Source organism: Poecilia formosa, unplaced genomic scaffold (assembly GCF_000485575.1).
Source record: "Poecilia formosa unplaced genomic scaffold, Poecilia_formosa-5.1.2 Scaffold14, whole genome shotgun sequence".
Classification (NCBI taxonomy): domain Eukaryota; kingdom Metazoa; phylum Chordata; class Actinopteri; order Cyprinodontiformes; family Poeciliidae; genus Poecilia; species Poecilia formosa.
The window spans coordinates 315609-331303 of NW_006799953.1; the positions used below are offsets into that span (position 1 = coordinate 315609).

The 15695-nt window shown below is 38.9% G+C and overlaps 1 protein-coding gene across 2 annotated transcripts in view; it reads left to right on the plus strand.

Moving 5' to 3' along the window:
- Positions 1-287: 287 nt before the first annotated feature.
- gusb (glucuronidase, beta) overlaps positions 288-15695 on the plus strand; it is a 24164-nt gene continuing 8756 nt past the window's right edge. Inside the window, exons 1-12 of one of the 2 annotated variants that reach the window (XM_007545775.2) lie at positions 289-566; positions 1861-2046; positions 2158-2339; positions 2470-2612; positions 3693-3880; positions 4270-4422; positions 4836-5014; positions 6200-6346; positions 7345-7429; positions 8819-8995; positions 9431-9566; positions 10253-12424. In XM_007545775.2, the coding sequence (XP_007545837.1) occupies positions 375-566; positions 1861-2046; positions 2158-2339; positions 2470-2612; positions 3693-3880; positions 4270-4422; positions 4836-5014; positions 6200-6346; positions 7345-7429; positions 8819-8995; positions 9431-9566; positions 10253-10404 (1920 nt within the window). In that variant the 5' untranslated portion in view covers positions 289-374 and the 3' untranslated portion in view covers positions 10405-12424. Of the gene's footprint in view, positions 567-1860; positions 2047-2157; positions 2340-2469; positions 2613-3692; positions 3881-4269; positions 4423-4835; positions 5015-6199; positions 6347-7344; positions 7430-8818; positions 8996-9430; positions 9567-10252; positions 12425-15695 lie in introns of those variants that run through there. The other variant, XM_007545776.2, reaches the window with a different exon arrangement.

A 15695-nucleotide genomic window follows, 5' to 3' on the forward strand; every position in this document is an offset into this window, starting at 1 on the left:
ACAAATATGTAACATACTACTTCTGTTTGCTTTTCATTAGCATAATCATAGGCATAATCATCAAACTAGAACTAAACACTAGAAATATATCACCGTGTGATTTGAGTCAGTGTAATATTAGCTACAATTTCTTTTTAACTACTGAAATAAATGAATCATTTATTTATTACAACGTTCATTGGTGCAATATAAACAGCTTTATTTAGCACTTTAAAACAATTCCCTGAATCGCATCGGCGTTGATATTTCTGACAGAACGTGAAGGTAACACAAGTCACGTGATTCTAGACCAGGTCACGTGACTAAGGGACCTGGGGAAACTGTCGGTTGAGAAGTTCATGTTGCCAACGGTGGCCTGACCTGTAAAGCTCAGGATGCTCCGTGTTTTATGGCTGTTCGCCGCCCTGGACGCGGTGCTGCTGCTGGACACAGGCATGCTGTTTCCGCGGGAGTCCTCCTCCAGAGAGCTGAAGGAGCTGAACGGGCTTTGGGCTTTCAGGGCTGACAGATCCCCTAACAGGAACCAGGGCTTCGAAAGCGCTTGGTACAAAAGTCGACTGGCAGAGGTGAGTGGGCTTGCAGAAGCGAAGCAAGTCAAACTGACCGTAATAAGTATAATGTACTGAAATACTTCGCACACCATAAACTAACTCTACCAATCACGGCTTTTATTACGAATAGTGGTAAATGTTGCGCAAGTTTTGCAACCACGGCCATAAAATTTATGTAAAGCAAAACTGGTCCAAGTCCAGAACCCTTTGGAACACAAGAACTACCAAAGGTGTCATGCACATGAAGAAACTGGAATCTGTCAAATAAATGACAAAAAAAGGAATAATTTTTTAAAAAGCCTTTATTCTCAATGATATTCTTGAAGGTGGGACACTCAATCAAGTCAATATTGAAAATGTATTTGTGGATAAATGTTGCATTTAAAGCAACACTATTCATACATCCCACAAGCTTGGAAATTAAAGGAGACACGGACATAAATGAGTGAAAAACCGCAGTAACTCGATGACCACTGCAGAGTTTAACCATGCAACAGTTCAGTTAACCCTGCTACCTTCGGGTCTCCACGCCACTTCACACATGAGCCTGACGTTTAGGGTCAGGCTTCCTGAACGCAAAGGTCGGTGGCTATAAGTTGTATCGAAAAGTGGTTGCAAAAGACGAAACAAATGAAGGAAAAGATAAATGAAGGTCTGCCCTGATCAGACAGGCTCCCAGACCTCCTGGCCAAGAGCTGACAAACATTTCTGACCAGTTCATCACTACCCCTTTACCCTCTCACCTTTCAGTCAATGGGATGGAGCGCCAAAAGGTACCACTTGTTACAAATGCTAAAACTTTTCAGTTTTTGAGGACTGCCTCTTGGTTTCCACTTTGGAAGTTTAAAGGTGCACAAAAGAGTAAGTATTGTACTTTTTAAAGTTGAAACTTTGATGGTTCCCGTGTGAGAAATGTGGTCATTCATGGAGTAAAAATAGGTTTTTGGGAAATACGGGAAGCTGTTCTGTTATGTTTATAGGATTGTTGCAGTTATGCACAGTGTTGAGGGCTATTCCGATCAGTGACATGCTTAATCGGATCATTTAAAAGGGACACAAATGGTAGGATCATGGCTCACAATCCTAAAAAAAACCCCAGGTGTTGTCAGATTGTGGTTTTCTTGACTTATCGTTTCTTCCACAAAGTCCAGTGAATCACAGATTCCAAGCAGTCTGACTCGCCCAATTCACTAGAGGTGAAATTATTTAACAATAAATAATTGAATTCCAAAATGATTTGAATCTATTTTTGGTTGGTGCAAATGTACTTTTTAGAAATCCACTAAAAGCAACATGTATGTTGTTCCAGACCGGCCCTGTGATCGACATGCCGGTTCCTGCCAGCTACAACGACATCACTCAAGACCCCACACTGAGGGATTTCATTGGCTGGGTGTGGTACGAGCGCGAGGTGACGGTGCCCACCCGCTGGATCACCGATGACGGCCTGCGAGTGGTCCTCAGAGTGGGGAGCGCTCACTATTACTCTGTAGTGGTGAGTCTTTCTCAGCAACAGAGATCCAGGGACTTTGAAAACCAGGGACAATGAATTTGTATCGGAAGTTTTTTTAGATCAGTGTTTAACTAGCTTCTTTATATCCACCAGTGGGTGAATGGTGTGAAGGTGACTGAACACGAGGGCGGGCATCTGCCGTTTGAGGCAGAAATAGGCACCTTACTCCGTAAAGACCCAACCATGCCCTGCAGGATCACCATCGCTGTGAACAACACTCTGGATCTGCACACACTCCCTCCAGGCACCATCCAGTACATGACTGACCGTACGAGGTAAACTCCTCTGTTAACCTCTCGTCTCTGCAGTAATCTTTCACATTCAAACCCTTGGTTTACGCCAAACTTCTGCTTCTCTTATGAGTCACCTTGAATGGTTTTGCTAATAAGACTCTTTGATTCGCAGGTATCCTGCTGGGTTCTTTGTTCAGAACACCAATTTTGATTTCTTCAACTATGCCGGGATACACCGTCCAGTCCTGTTGTATACCACTCCTAAAGCCTACGTGGATGACATCACCGTTGTTACAGATTTCTTGGACGACACAGGTAAGCCACGGGTCTCAGGATTCACTCACACAAGCCTTTTTTTTTAGTCCACTTTTATCAAAGTCTAGTTTGTTTGCTTAGAAAGTCTGGTTTATTTGGGGAGATATGAATGCGCAAAGTCTGTCCTCCTTTAAAATTTAGATCTTGGTTTGGTTGAAGTGAACTCTGGTGCAATTTGAATGCATATTTGAATACCATACCAGACCAGTGGCCACTCCAAAAGCAGGAAGTGAACTATAGCGCAGGGTTTTCTGGATAAATGCAACCAAAGCAATCATAAAAATGGTCTTTTACCAAAGACTAAAAGACCAGGATTTTTACGCTGCAAAAACACAAAATATAACCAACTATTTATGGTCTAGTTTCTAGTGCAAGTATCTTAATACACTTTAAATAAAGCAAAACTGACTTGCATGTAATTTTTCAGCAAGATATTGAAGCTTAAGTAAATAAATCCTTAACATTAATTTTTTTTAAAAAGTACTAGTTGCACTGGTAAAGTGTTTGACTTATAACGAGACATTTTTCCCATGTTAGAAGTAATAAAATAAAAAGTCTGTTAGCAGAACTAGTTCTTTTTTTATCAATATCAAGCAGTTAATGACTTAAAACAAGCTCCTGTATCTTGGTAAACACATGTAAGCTAGTTTTGTCTTCAAGTTCAAGATATTTGCTCTAGAAATTATAACAAAAATACTTAAGATTTTGTTTTTGCAGTGTGCAACCACTAAAATCTTGCTACTTCATGTTTTTTTTTTTTTCACTTTCTCAAGAAGGAAGTTGCGCTCTGTGTCATTTTCACAGATTTTCATGCAGTTTCCTTGGTGGTTCTTGGTGCAGCGCCACCACCGGTGAGGGCAGAGCTGTTTTTTCACAGCTGAGGTTCTTTTGACGCAGTCAGTGCAGCGTGAAAACAAACTGCAGGAGCTGAAAATTTAACAAATATTTCAATTTTGGTCCCCAGTCGAACCAAGTCTACTTCCCGTGTGACGATGTGGATATATTATAAACATCAAATGACAGGGAGCTGTAATAAAAGCAACAAGCTTATGATGTTTGCGGCGTTTCCTCTGACTCCAGGGTTGGTCCGGTACAGTGTGTCAGTCAAAGGAACGACCTCCGCTACGATGAAGGTGACTTTAATTGACAAAGGAGGCCACTGCATTGTTTCCTCCAATCAAGCTTCTGGAGTGCTCAAAGTGCCAAACGTCAACCTGTGGTGGCCGTACTTGATGCACGAGAACCCGGGTTATCTTTACTTGTTGGAGGTGAGTCATCCTTTGATCTACATTATTTACTTTCAGATGTGGATCACATGAAGGATGCCACCCAGGAAGTGAAAGCAAATTAGTAAAGCATCCGTTTTTTTTTTTTACCAGTTATTGCAATGAAGGGCATTTGAGTTTAATGCATTTTCCACAGTGTTTCCTTCTGAAATGATTACGGGCCTACATGCTGTAAGGTTATTTTAAAGCCAGTTTTGGTCCACATGTTTACATTAACATCAAAATGTAAGTCAAGGAAGTGCTGTGGACCACTCTGCTCCTTTTTATAAATTAAAATGAAAGATTTTAATAAAATAAAATCTACAGATTTAAATTTTCAACATTGCTTTATATGAGAATGGCAACAATCTCTGGATCACATTCCTGTCCAGGTTCGCCTGAAGGCTTCTGATGCGAGCTCAACGTCTGAGGATGTTTACACGCTACCGGTTGGCATCCGCACAGTTAACGTCAGCAGCACCCAGTTCTTCATCAACAACAAGCCGTTCTATTTCCATGGGGTCAATAAGCATGAAGATGCCGACGTAAGTACCAGAGAGAAGCTGAATACAGACCAAGGACTCATTCTTAGTTGGTGTTGGAGAACATTAATGATCTTGATGTGACGCCCCTGAACTGAACATCTCATAGACCCCGTAGTACTCGACCCGTTTCCTCTGCGGTCACTCTTTCATGTCGTCGCTGTTTCTTTGCTGCAGCACATCTGATTTTAATGATTGCATTATCTCCTAAGCATGCCATCAGGATCTATTCATCCGTTTGTTCAACTGGGTGAGGTGGACACGAGGCACCGGGGATGAGAACCGTTGTCTTAGAGCTCTGTTCAGAAAGTTGTGGTTGTAACATTACAGGACATCAAACGTTCACCTTGCTACATCCTCATGGTCGGGGAATGTCAGATCAAGTCGTTTTGAGCCGGCCCTGCCTTGTGTTGTAGATCCGAGGGAAAGGTTTGGACTGGCCCCTAATCGTCAAGGACTTTAACCTGATGAAGTGGTTGGGGGCCAACTCGTTCCGCACCAGCCACTACCCCTACGCCGAGGAGATTCTGCAGATGTGTGACCGCCATGGCATTGTGGTGATCGATGAGAGCCCAGGGGTCGGCATTAAAGACATGTAAGACCTGACAGGGTGTTGTTTCATCCAGTCTAAAGCCGGCTAGTTGGTTTTTAGCTGCTTGTTTAACGAGTGGGACTTATGTCTTTGAGTGGAGGGTTCACCTTTCTAATGATGTAAGCAGGTGTTTATTTTGTGTTTTAAAGTAGGTCTTGGCAATAAATCAATATCGATATACAGACGTGATCTATAATGTCTGATAGAATTTAATAATTTCACTGAACTCTGATCCAGAACCACACGGCATTCTGGGGGATGTAGGCAGAGGAAAGACTTTAGCCGCTCAACCTCTCACGGTTAGCTAAGCTAGGTTGGTGGCGTCAACCAACTCATTCACTCTTTGGTTGCTTAAAAACAAAACAACAATGGCATGAAGGGAAAACTGTGGAAAAGAGAAAAGGTTTCATCACCAGTTTGGTAGCATTTCAGATTTTTAAAACAAAAAACAAATCGATTATTGATTTTGACTGATATGAAACGGTTATATTGACATGTTTTTCAGCCCCAGTCTAAAGGTCACATTCCACCCTGTTGACGTGAAAGTAGTGGCACAGGAAAATGAAAGGTTCTAGTGTTTAGTTTTGGTTTTTCAAACAAAAAATTATGTTTACATTTTAAGATGGCACTATACAGTAGCAGGAAGTGGAGTTAGTATTAAAACTATAGACTGTCGCCTCCACTGTCCTAAGTTGGGTAGAGGCCTAAATGAACAGCTGATGTAATTCTGTAGAAAATACTTACTGTTGTTCACAGATTTTGTGCTTCTCATTTTAATTTCAACTGCCTTAGCTAGCTAAAATTACTAACTTTGTAGAAATGTCTGGTTTAGATGTCTGTTGCTTTAAAATGATCATGATGGATTTCTTCCATTGTGAGCATATCAACCAGAACTCTGTCATGTTTTTTTTTGTCTTTACAAAATGTGTTTAATCTGACATTCAAGGTTTTTATTTACTTTTTCTTGATGTACAAAAGGGAGAGGAAAACATTAATTTGCACACTTTAGCAAAGGTTTAGAAAAATGAGCTTCTTTTATGGAAACACCATAAATGCAAGTTTGTTTTTTTTTGTTTGATTGTTTTTTCTCCTGACCTTAGTGGACTTTTGATAGTTTTGCAGACATTTGTAATGGAAGCGCTGCCACTGTGATCCCTCAAATTTTGCTCCTATGCTTTCCCACCACAGTCGCAGTTTTGGAAACGCCTCCCTGACCCACCACCTCGCTGTTATGGATGAGCTGGTGCGGCGGGACAAGAACCATCCCTCCGTGGTCATGTGGTCTGTAGCCAATGAGCCCGCTGCAGAGATGCCCCCTGCTGAGAACTACTTCAAGTAAGTTATTGTGGTGTTATGGTTTTGTTTCACTCTAAACTTTCACTTCAGTTTATTCACTCGATTTTTTTTTTTTTTTTTACGAGTTTCAAATTATTTCAGAAATTAATTTATTCTCTTATAGCACTTACTCTACACAAGTGAAAATGAACAGTAATTACAAAATATGTGTTCAGGGTCATATACATTCAATTAACAGTGTAAGTTGCAAATAATAAATCATTAAAAATGGACTGAAAGAGGGCAAAATGTATTCCAAAGGGCAGATGGGGAAGTGAGGGCAACAGTGGGTCTTTGGTTTGTAGAGAATATTTACCATTCCCAGAAATAAAAATGTAAATATTGCTTCATCTGTTTTTTTTGTTTTTTTTTTAATGAGTCGTTTCCTTTTTGGTTGCACTACTTCATGGCTCCTTGTGGAGGCGCTAAGTGCATCAATTAAAGAAACTTGACTGGAAGGTGTAAACCAGAAAAGGAGTTGATGGGGGATATTGATTGAAACATTTACTGATGCCACGTTTTCTAACACTGTGGTTTGTTAACTTCTTGATGAACACAGAGAGAAGTCCCTGAGTTTGTCAAGAAGTATGAAATGCATGAAAAACGAAGCAGACTTTGGGATGCATTAGTTTAGCCTCGACTAGTGGAGAACTGTCGGTTTGGCCTTGAGCTGCAATGTAGGGAATCCTGTCAGGCTGGTTACGAAGCCGCCGCCAACAGCTGGAGCTCAGGGCTCGCCTGAGACCGCAGAGACCCACCCATCCAATCACTGCAGCCATCAGAGGAACTGTGATGTAGGAAGAACAAAATAGTCTCATGCTTCTACTGGCACAGGCATGCGTGGTTACTGTAAAGTTTAAAGCTGACTTTAGCAGATTTTTTTTTTTTTTTTTCCCCTCTGTGTGATGATGTAATCATCCATCTACGATGTGGACCAATCCTGTGACGACTCGCTTGCAAAATGGCTCACTGCAGTTTGTTTTTTTTTCCCCCTGCAGGACGCTGATAAAGCACACCAAAGCTCTGGACCCTACCCGACCTGTGACCTACATCACAGACAGTAACTTCTCACGGGACAAAGGAGTGAGTCTGTCTTCATCTCACTACTGGCAGTAGAAGAAAAAAAAAGTTTATACCGTCTGTTTATGTGAAGTCTGGCAACTTTCAATGCAAAAGGACAAAATCTTACCAAGTATTTTTGGTCTTGTTTCTTTTGCAAATATCTGAGAACACTTGAAATAAGACAAAATTAACTTAAAAGTAACTTTTCAGCAACATATAGGAGCTTGTTTTAAGTCACCAGTTCCCTAAAGCTTCAAGGTGTTTTTTCCATATTTATTGAAACTGCCACAATGTCTTGACAGGATGGTAGAGACAGAATATCTGTGAAAAATTGAGCTCCTCCCAGAGCTACTATTTCAGTCTGAAAACTTGCACCGCTCCCGGTTTAAAACGACCAACCAGAGGAACGGTTTGGCGCTGTCAATCAACCTCCTGTACGCTGCGCAAAGTGCTAATGATGAAAATCCAACTCACCATTACAGGAAGAGGTTTTCTGCCATAATCTGTGGCTATGCTAACTAGCATTAGCATCATTCTTGATAGGCTACACTGTAGCTTAGCGAAGGGGTTGGGCACGAGAGTGATTGACAGCACTAAGTCCCTCCTTCTTATAAAAGTTGTATACTGCAGCTATAAAGTTAATGGAAAAAGTCTTTCTTCTACTGGTAGATTATTTTACTTAGCCCATACTTAGAAATAAACTGCCAATGCTTTTTTTTTTTTATCAAATATTGATTTTTAAAAAACCTTGTATATCTGCTGAAAAGTTACTTGCAAATTAGTTCTGTTTTATTTAAAGTATAAATATGTTTCCACTAGAAATGAGACCAAAGTTAACCTACCATCTGTAAATATTTGGGATTTTTAACAGCCTTCAGTTCAATAAGGAACACAATTTTTGGTTATTATAAATTTATCAGTCACATGATGAACTAAAATGATCACAAAAGTCCTGACTGGCAGTTTTGCCTGTTGTCCCTATATGAGCTGATTTTTAAGGGCAATTTTGTTTAGTCTACATAATCAATTACATTTGTGTGTGTTTTTTTTTTTTTGTTTTTTTTTTATCTACATTTTAAATATCTTCCAGTTCCTGCACCAGGTGTTCTTTACACAATTAAAGTTGATCTTTGAGAGGACACACTTATTATGCCATTATCAGGTGAATAAGGTCTCAAAACGACGAGATTATCGTTTATCTCAATAATTTCTGGGACAATTTATCATCCAGCAAAGTTTATAATTGTGACATTAGATTAGTAACCCTTAGTGCTGTTATTCCAGAACAATCAATGATTGTATTCTATGGAAGTACGTAGAAAAATACCTACTTTTAATTTAAGAATCCTGACTGTGTGTGAGGTTGTATTATTTTTGTATTTATTAAACATTAATTTGCTCCGCCTCCAGGCTCCCTTTGTGGACGTCATCTGTGTGAACAGCTACTTCTCCTGGTACCACGACCCCGGCCACGTGGAGGTCATCCCTCTCCAGCTCAACACTCAGTTTGAGGACTGGTACGGGAAGTACAAGAAGCCCATCATCCAGAGCGAGTACGGAGCCGATGTCGTGCCAGGGCTTCATAACGTGAGCATCTACACCCACAGGCCATTAATGGCTTCGTTTCTGGCCTTTTTATTGATGCATTTTAACACTTTTACAGAAGTTTTAGTCTCTTTGGGGGGTTTTTCTGACTGCAACCCTATTAAAAATAATGTGGGATTGTTAAAGGCTTCAATGCTTGAAAACCAACACATTTAAACATATTTGGATCCTGAGGATTAGAAACGTTTTCCAGACTTTTTGTTTCACAGTTTTTTATTTTAAATTGGACACCAATTCATTTGATCTGAAAAACAAGTGTAAGCACATAATTAAAAGCCCAACCGTATTATGCCATTCCTACCCATTAAATATGTAATCTTTCATATTTTTGTTTGAGAGGGTCTGCTAAGGATTTTACCTTTTTTTTCATCACCATAGCAACAAGCCATTTGATATTTGAGTCATATTTCCGCTCAGGACCCCCCGGTGATGTTTACTGAGGAGTATCAGAAAGTGGTCCTGCAGCAGTACCACGGCGTGTTCGACCAGAAGAGGAAGAAGTACGTCATCGGCGAGCTCATCTGGAACTTTGCTGACTTCATGACTACACAAGGTGAACCAGAGCTCTGATTTTTAATTAGAATTTAGCTAAATATAATTTCTTTTAAAACTTTTTCTGCTTGCCTGCCTGCCATGTGTGGCCATTATTTATATTAGGAGCAAAGGGAACATTGTGCAAGAGCACCTTCTGTAAAACAAGGTTTGTTTGTACTTCCTAGTCAATGTACTTTAGTTTGAAGAGTCTCCAACGGGTGCTAACATTTCTAAATCCATCTCGTTCTTAGATGGATGAGTGTTGACAGTTCAGAGTGTTTTTTTTTTCTGTCCAGCCTCTTCCTTTTATCTGTTTGATTGAAGTGCAGACGCATCTCGTTATGACTTAGACAACCGTTTAAATTTTTGGTTCTTCCTTGGATTTCACCAATACTGAAAGTAGCTAACTTTGAGTCTTCACTCAATGACATCCACACTGAAGAGTGTTGCTGTTAAAATTACATTGTAGTTGCAGGGTCATCTGAAGGGTTTTGTTCAGATGAGTTTAAGGTGTATCTCCAATTTTTTTTAATTTATTGTTTTAAAACTGATAATTAAATTTCTTCAAATGAGGATCTGGGCTTGTAGCCTTGATACAGAGGCTATAGTTAAAGTTTTTATGCCTGCTTTTTTCTTCATACACGTGAATGCTAAGATTTTTATTAAAGTCTTCTCCAATATTTCTGTTGATCTTTGTGTTTGCAGGGATCACGCGTGTGGTGGGGAACAAGAAGGGGATCTTTACTCGGCAAAGGCAACCCAAAGCTGCTGCATTCATCCTCAAGGAGAGATACTGGAGACTGGCAAATGAAACTGGCACCCTGCCCCTCTGGACCAAGTACCCCTGCCCACTGTGAGTGACCAACGCAAGCGTTTAGCCCCGCAGGACAGCTGGAGCCGCACGGAAAATCATGTCTAATCAAAATGACATCAAGGTCCTTCTTCTAGTTAAACCATCCTTTTTTGTGTTTTTCCACCAGTGTCTCTGTGATTGTATAAACTGCTGTATTTCTAAATATCTTTATTGAGTTTTCTTTAAGGAAAACAAAACAAGAACAGGAACAAAAAAATGCCAGATACAACAATAAGAAACAGTTTCAGTTCCCTTTATTAGCTGCTGGAATCTACCACTAAGGAGACTTGCAGGCAGGAATTATGAGGGAGGAAAATAAACGGCAACAGTAATCACAAAAACACAGGAAAGCCTTAAAATCTGCTTTAAATAAGGTTCCTGGATTTGATTAGAACATTTCCAGAGGAGAGTGGAACAGGCAAAGCTGCCTTCATGTTCAAGTTCAAAGACATTGAAGACACTGGACAGATCCTCCAACATGCTCAGCCTGTAGCGTTGTGTTTTCACACACATCCAGAAAAAAATGAATGTATGTGACTTGATGCAATCTTTTTATTACAACTAGGATCAATGGCACTGACTTTGAATATGAGTGATTTGGCTGAATGGACGTCTGTCTTTCCATAAAGTGCCTCGTGGTTATATTGTTTGCAATTTGGTGCTGTATTAAAAAAACGTTAATCGTCAGCTTCACGCTTGCAGTCAGTTTTGTAATATGCAAGCGACGCAGGATTTTTATATAGAGCAGAGTTGGCTCAATTACAGACGGAAGTAGTCGTGGCGTCGGTCCAGATTTACCCCAGTGAGTCATCAGTGCTGATATCATAAGATCTCTCTCAAATTTCAGGGCTTTGTACATTATTGGGTAAAAGTTGAGACTTTAAACAGAAATAAAGCATTTTCTGTATGTAATTGGGGCTGTGCGATTAATAATTTATTTTCTCTACCCCAGCACAATTGTTGCCAGAGTTGTTGAGCTGTCTGTCAACTATATCAGCTGGAGATAATTTTAGCTTTATAGGTGGGACCATTAAACTGTCTTCAGCATAAAGAAACAATAACTGACTCTCCAATACTGATGCAAATGACTGACTTTGTAAACTTTGTTTTCTGAAGATTGAATAAACCAGAACAAAAGTTTGACAAAACTCTTTAGAAAATTAAGTTAAATCCATCAGAAGCTGCCGCTCTAAGAGCATTTAGGTGCCTGTTGAGCATCTCATCTAATGAGCTTCTGAAAAGTGTGTGTTCACTAATATTACATTTTGTAGGTCATTTTAGCTAATGTAAACTAGAACAAAAACAAGATTATTTTTTTAATATATATATATATAGGATGGAGGGGATCAAGAAATTAATCTGAAATGTAATGAACGATAAAATACCTGGCGTATTTGGTCTAGAGTTCTTCACGGTATTGTCACCTGACTCGAACCGTGTTTGCTTTGCAAATCTAAGAAAATGATGTAAACGTATTTGAAGAAGCAAAAGTCACAGTTGCCTAAGCAAATCAAGGCTGAGTGTAGACATGTTGCTCTGAGTCATGCAGACTAAATTCAATGGGTCTGAATTGCTCCTATTTGTTACACTTCCATTTTTTTTAAGGATCAAAGAAAAATGTCTTCAGCTTTGTTGTTCTTCCTGTTCCATTTGTACTAAAACCTTTTTCAAATTGAGATTCAGTTGTGTTGTTTTTGTTTGTTTTTCTGCATCAACCATAGATCAGTTTCATGATCTGACTGTAGCTTTGCTTATTTTCCATCCATCTGTATTCAGGGAATAAACTATTAGATCATTTTCCATCAATATTTTTCTAATCAGTTTTATTGCTGGACAAATGAATGATTGGTTCCTCTTTGGACACAGTTTCTGTTGGAATATGCCAGTCTGACTTTATACTGACAATAATGTCATGTTACAGTGCAAGGGAAAATCTGATTGTTACGTTTGATTTCACTAAATTGAGAGGAAAGAAGTCATTTTATGTCTGAATCACTGCAATAAAGACGATATAATGGCACTACGTTTATCCCTCAGGTTCTGTCATTTGTTTTCTTCTACAGCTAACGTCTGGCTAAATGTTTGCATGATGCTTAAAGGGTTAACAAGAGTGACGCGACTATTGTTGGTGGCGTGATCACGGTTATTATCAGTGTATCTTCCCTCATCTGATCTCTGACCTTTGTGTTAAAAGTTCCACCAACGCCGGGCAAATATTATTCCTTTCTAACTTTGACAGCAGCCGTTTAAACTCACACATGTTCTTTATGGGTTTTGCTTTAGAAACTATTTCCAAATCATTCAGAGTAACTTTTTATTTTTTCCCCAAAGTCCACAGTAATGTTTCACACAGCTGAAGTTTTGCTACGTTGCATCAAGTAACAGGGGAAACATTTGTTTCTTTCACAAGCCCAATAACACCCTGAAGCAAATGTTTAAATGTTTCCAAAGCTGAATTAAAAATGGAAGAAATGAACATAATCTCAAGTTAGAAGACGGTCATGTCAACAACCTGGTTAAAATAGTATCATCAATCTTAAAGATATATATTTTTTGAAAATGACGATTTTTCCAAAGAAATGTCAAACTCAAGGCTCAACATCTCACAAGGCATGGCCAAGTTAAGCAGGTTTCTCTCCAAGTGTTATTTTTGTTAGTGGTGAAAGATGGATGTAACCTTTCTAAATAAGTGAATAAAAAATTAAGGTAGAATAATGCAGATCAACCAGCAACATGGTAAAAGTTTAAAACATTTGAAATGTTCCATATGTTCCTTCTTTGCCAAGTTTTTTTTTTTTTTGAATGCTAGAAAACATATTTGTTTTTCTTGCCTTCAGAATACAATAGTGTGACGCCTTCTCTACCTTCTACTACAAACTGCTGGTCAGATGGCTGAAATGTGATGTGGATACAACACATTTTACTCTCACGACAGTGGCATCCTCATGGGGTGGGACGGGGGTGGTCATGGGCCATTGTTGAAAAATGTTGACCAAAACATAAATGTACAAATCAATAAACTGATTTGTAAAATAAAACGTAAGTTAAAATTATATTTTCTGGGGGGTGCCACTGACACAAGAATTAGAAATTTTAGAGATTTTTCAAAATTTGTGGATTTGAAATGTCTCTTCAAAATGTAAAAAATATTTTCAAATGATCATGGTCAGGGAATTGGGTGGGTTTGCCCCCACCAAATATTAATGGCATATTTGGTAACCAGCTGCCTGTAGGTTGGGTTTCACAGCATGTAGCCTGACTAGTTAGGCAGCTAATATTCTGCGCAAGAGGCACATTTACTTAAAGTGCGACATCTTTCTACATCAACTCTATTATTAAATGTTGTAGAATTACAAAAGTATAAAACCATACGTTGCCAATTGTAGGAATAATTGTTGCTCTCTGTTTTTAAATAAACATTAAAAGTTTTGTTTAGTGCTATGAAACTGTTTTGTGCTGAATGATATACTGATGAATTATGTTGCCAATACTGCTGTTTATTTAAATGATTAAAAATGACACTTTCAGAGGGAATGTTTTAATGGTAGATCATTTCAACACAACAGGTTCAAATTAGCTCCACTTTATATTTTGGAATATATTAATTAATTTTTTTTCTCCGCACATTACTACCGTTAGTGTAACACTTTTCCATGTAAGAAAATACAACATTTTAAAACTTATGTGGCAATACAGAAGCAAACCCAGTAAGTTTTCCTCCACAAAGAATTTTAATAAACAATTTTCACTGACACATGAATTCCAAGCCCTCCAGCCCCTCAACTTTAGTTTTTTTTTTGTTTGTTTTTTTTATATACTAAAATAACTCAATGTTAACAGTCTATACAGCTAAAGGGCAAAATTAATCAAAGAAAAATTACAATCTCATTTGAACAGTGTACTGTTTTGAAACAAACCATTCTTATCTAGACAAAAAGAGGAGAATTACATGGTGGGGTTTAGGAACAATAAAACAATGAACGACAGTGGTTTGACAGGGTCTTCCGTCTGGCAATTGGTGAACACATTTCTGCACTGCAACGTTACTGGATGTTAAATCTTTGGGAATTTCCAATTTCTGTGATCCCATCCTTAGGAAGGCAAGCAGAAGTGCCTGGTGCACTTCTTCTTACAAGGCTGTTACTGTTGCTCGTCTTTGGCTCGAGGCCGGGTGGTCAAACAGAAGGCACTTTTGTTGGCATTAGTGATGCAACTAAAATGGCAGTTATACCTCTCGGCCTAAATAAATATTAATAAGAATGGAAAATTGATCACTCACATCAAATAATCCAACAACAAAGTGATCCTTTATGCCCAACAATTCCTAACTGTGTTTTCCTCAAAGTCACTTTTAAGAATTAGTGTAAGAAGGCTCGCATGAGTGGCTCCACACTTAGCACAGCCTGGTCTATGTAAAAACGACCAGACCCAAGTTTAGTTCCAGGAAGAGCCTGGCAGCTTAATGTCAGTTTGTTTTGTGTTGAGAAAAATAAAAAGCCATACTTTTTATAAGCTCATTCCTTATGAAGATGGATATTGGTTTTACGTATAATGTTTCCAAAATGGGCAACAAAAACCAAACGGATGTCAAGCAGCTACTGGTTCCCATTCTTTTCTACATGACATAAAAAAGCTACATATAGACCATAAGGAGTCCCACCCAGACTGGTACAATGCAAAATTAAATACTCAGAAGCTGACATAGGCTGGTTATCACTGTTCAGGTTTAAAAAGGCATAATTACATTATGTTAAAATTTGATGTTGCACCATTCTTACACTTTAAATGCCTTTTAATGATACCACAGAATGTGCCAGATTGAATGTTTCTCCCGCATCAATTTCCCCTCCCGCACCTGTTGAGGCGCACCGTTAGTTAGCTTAACCAGCTGTGCTAGATAAGAACGAAAGAGAAAAGATTAATTTGTCAGTTTGAAACAGTTTCCACTTGCAAAGTAACACAAGCACTCATGTGGAAACTAACAATTATATTCTTAGACTTTACAACACAGTTGGCGTCGTATGTCTGTTCAGCAGCTAACGTCAGGCTAGCTAGCAGAGCAGCTAGCCCGTGTAGTAAACCAGCTAATTTGTTTTTCTTCCAATATTTGATGAAGTATTTTTACTTGAGTTTGTTTCGAAATAATTACTGAGGGTTCCCATGACATTTACATTTCAGTTATTTTGTAGATTTTTCATATCATCATCGCCCATTAGTTAATTTATATGCTCCGTTTTTACCCCTCAGCGATCATGAAACACGGTGAATTGGCAGTGTGATAAAGGGCTATTTCAC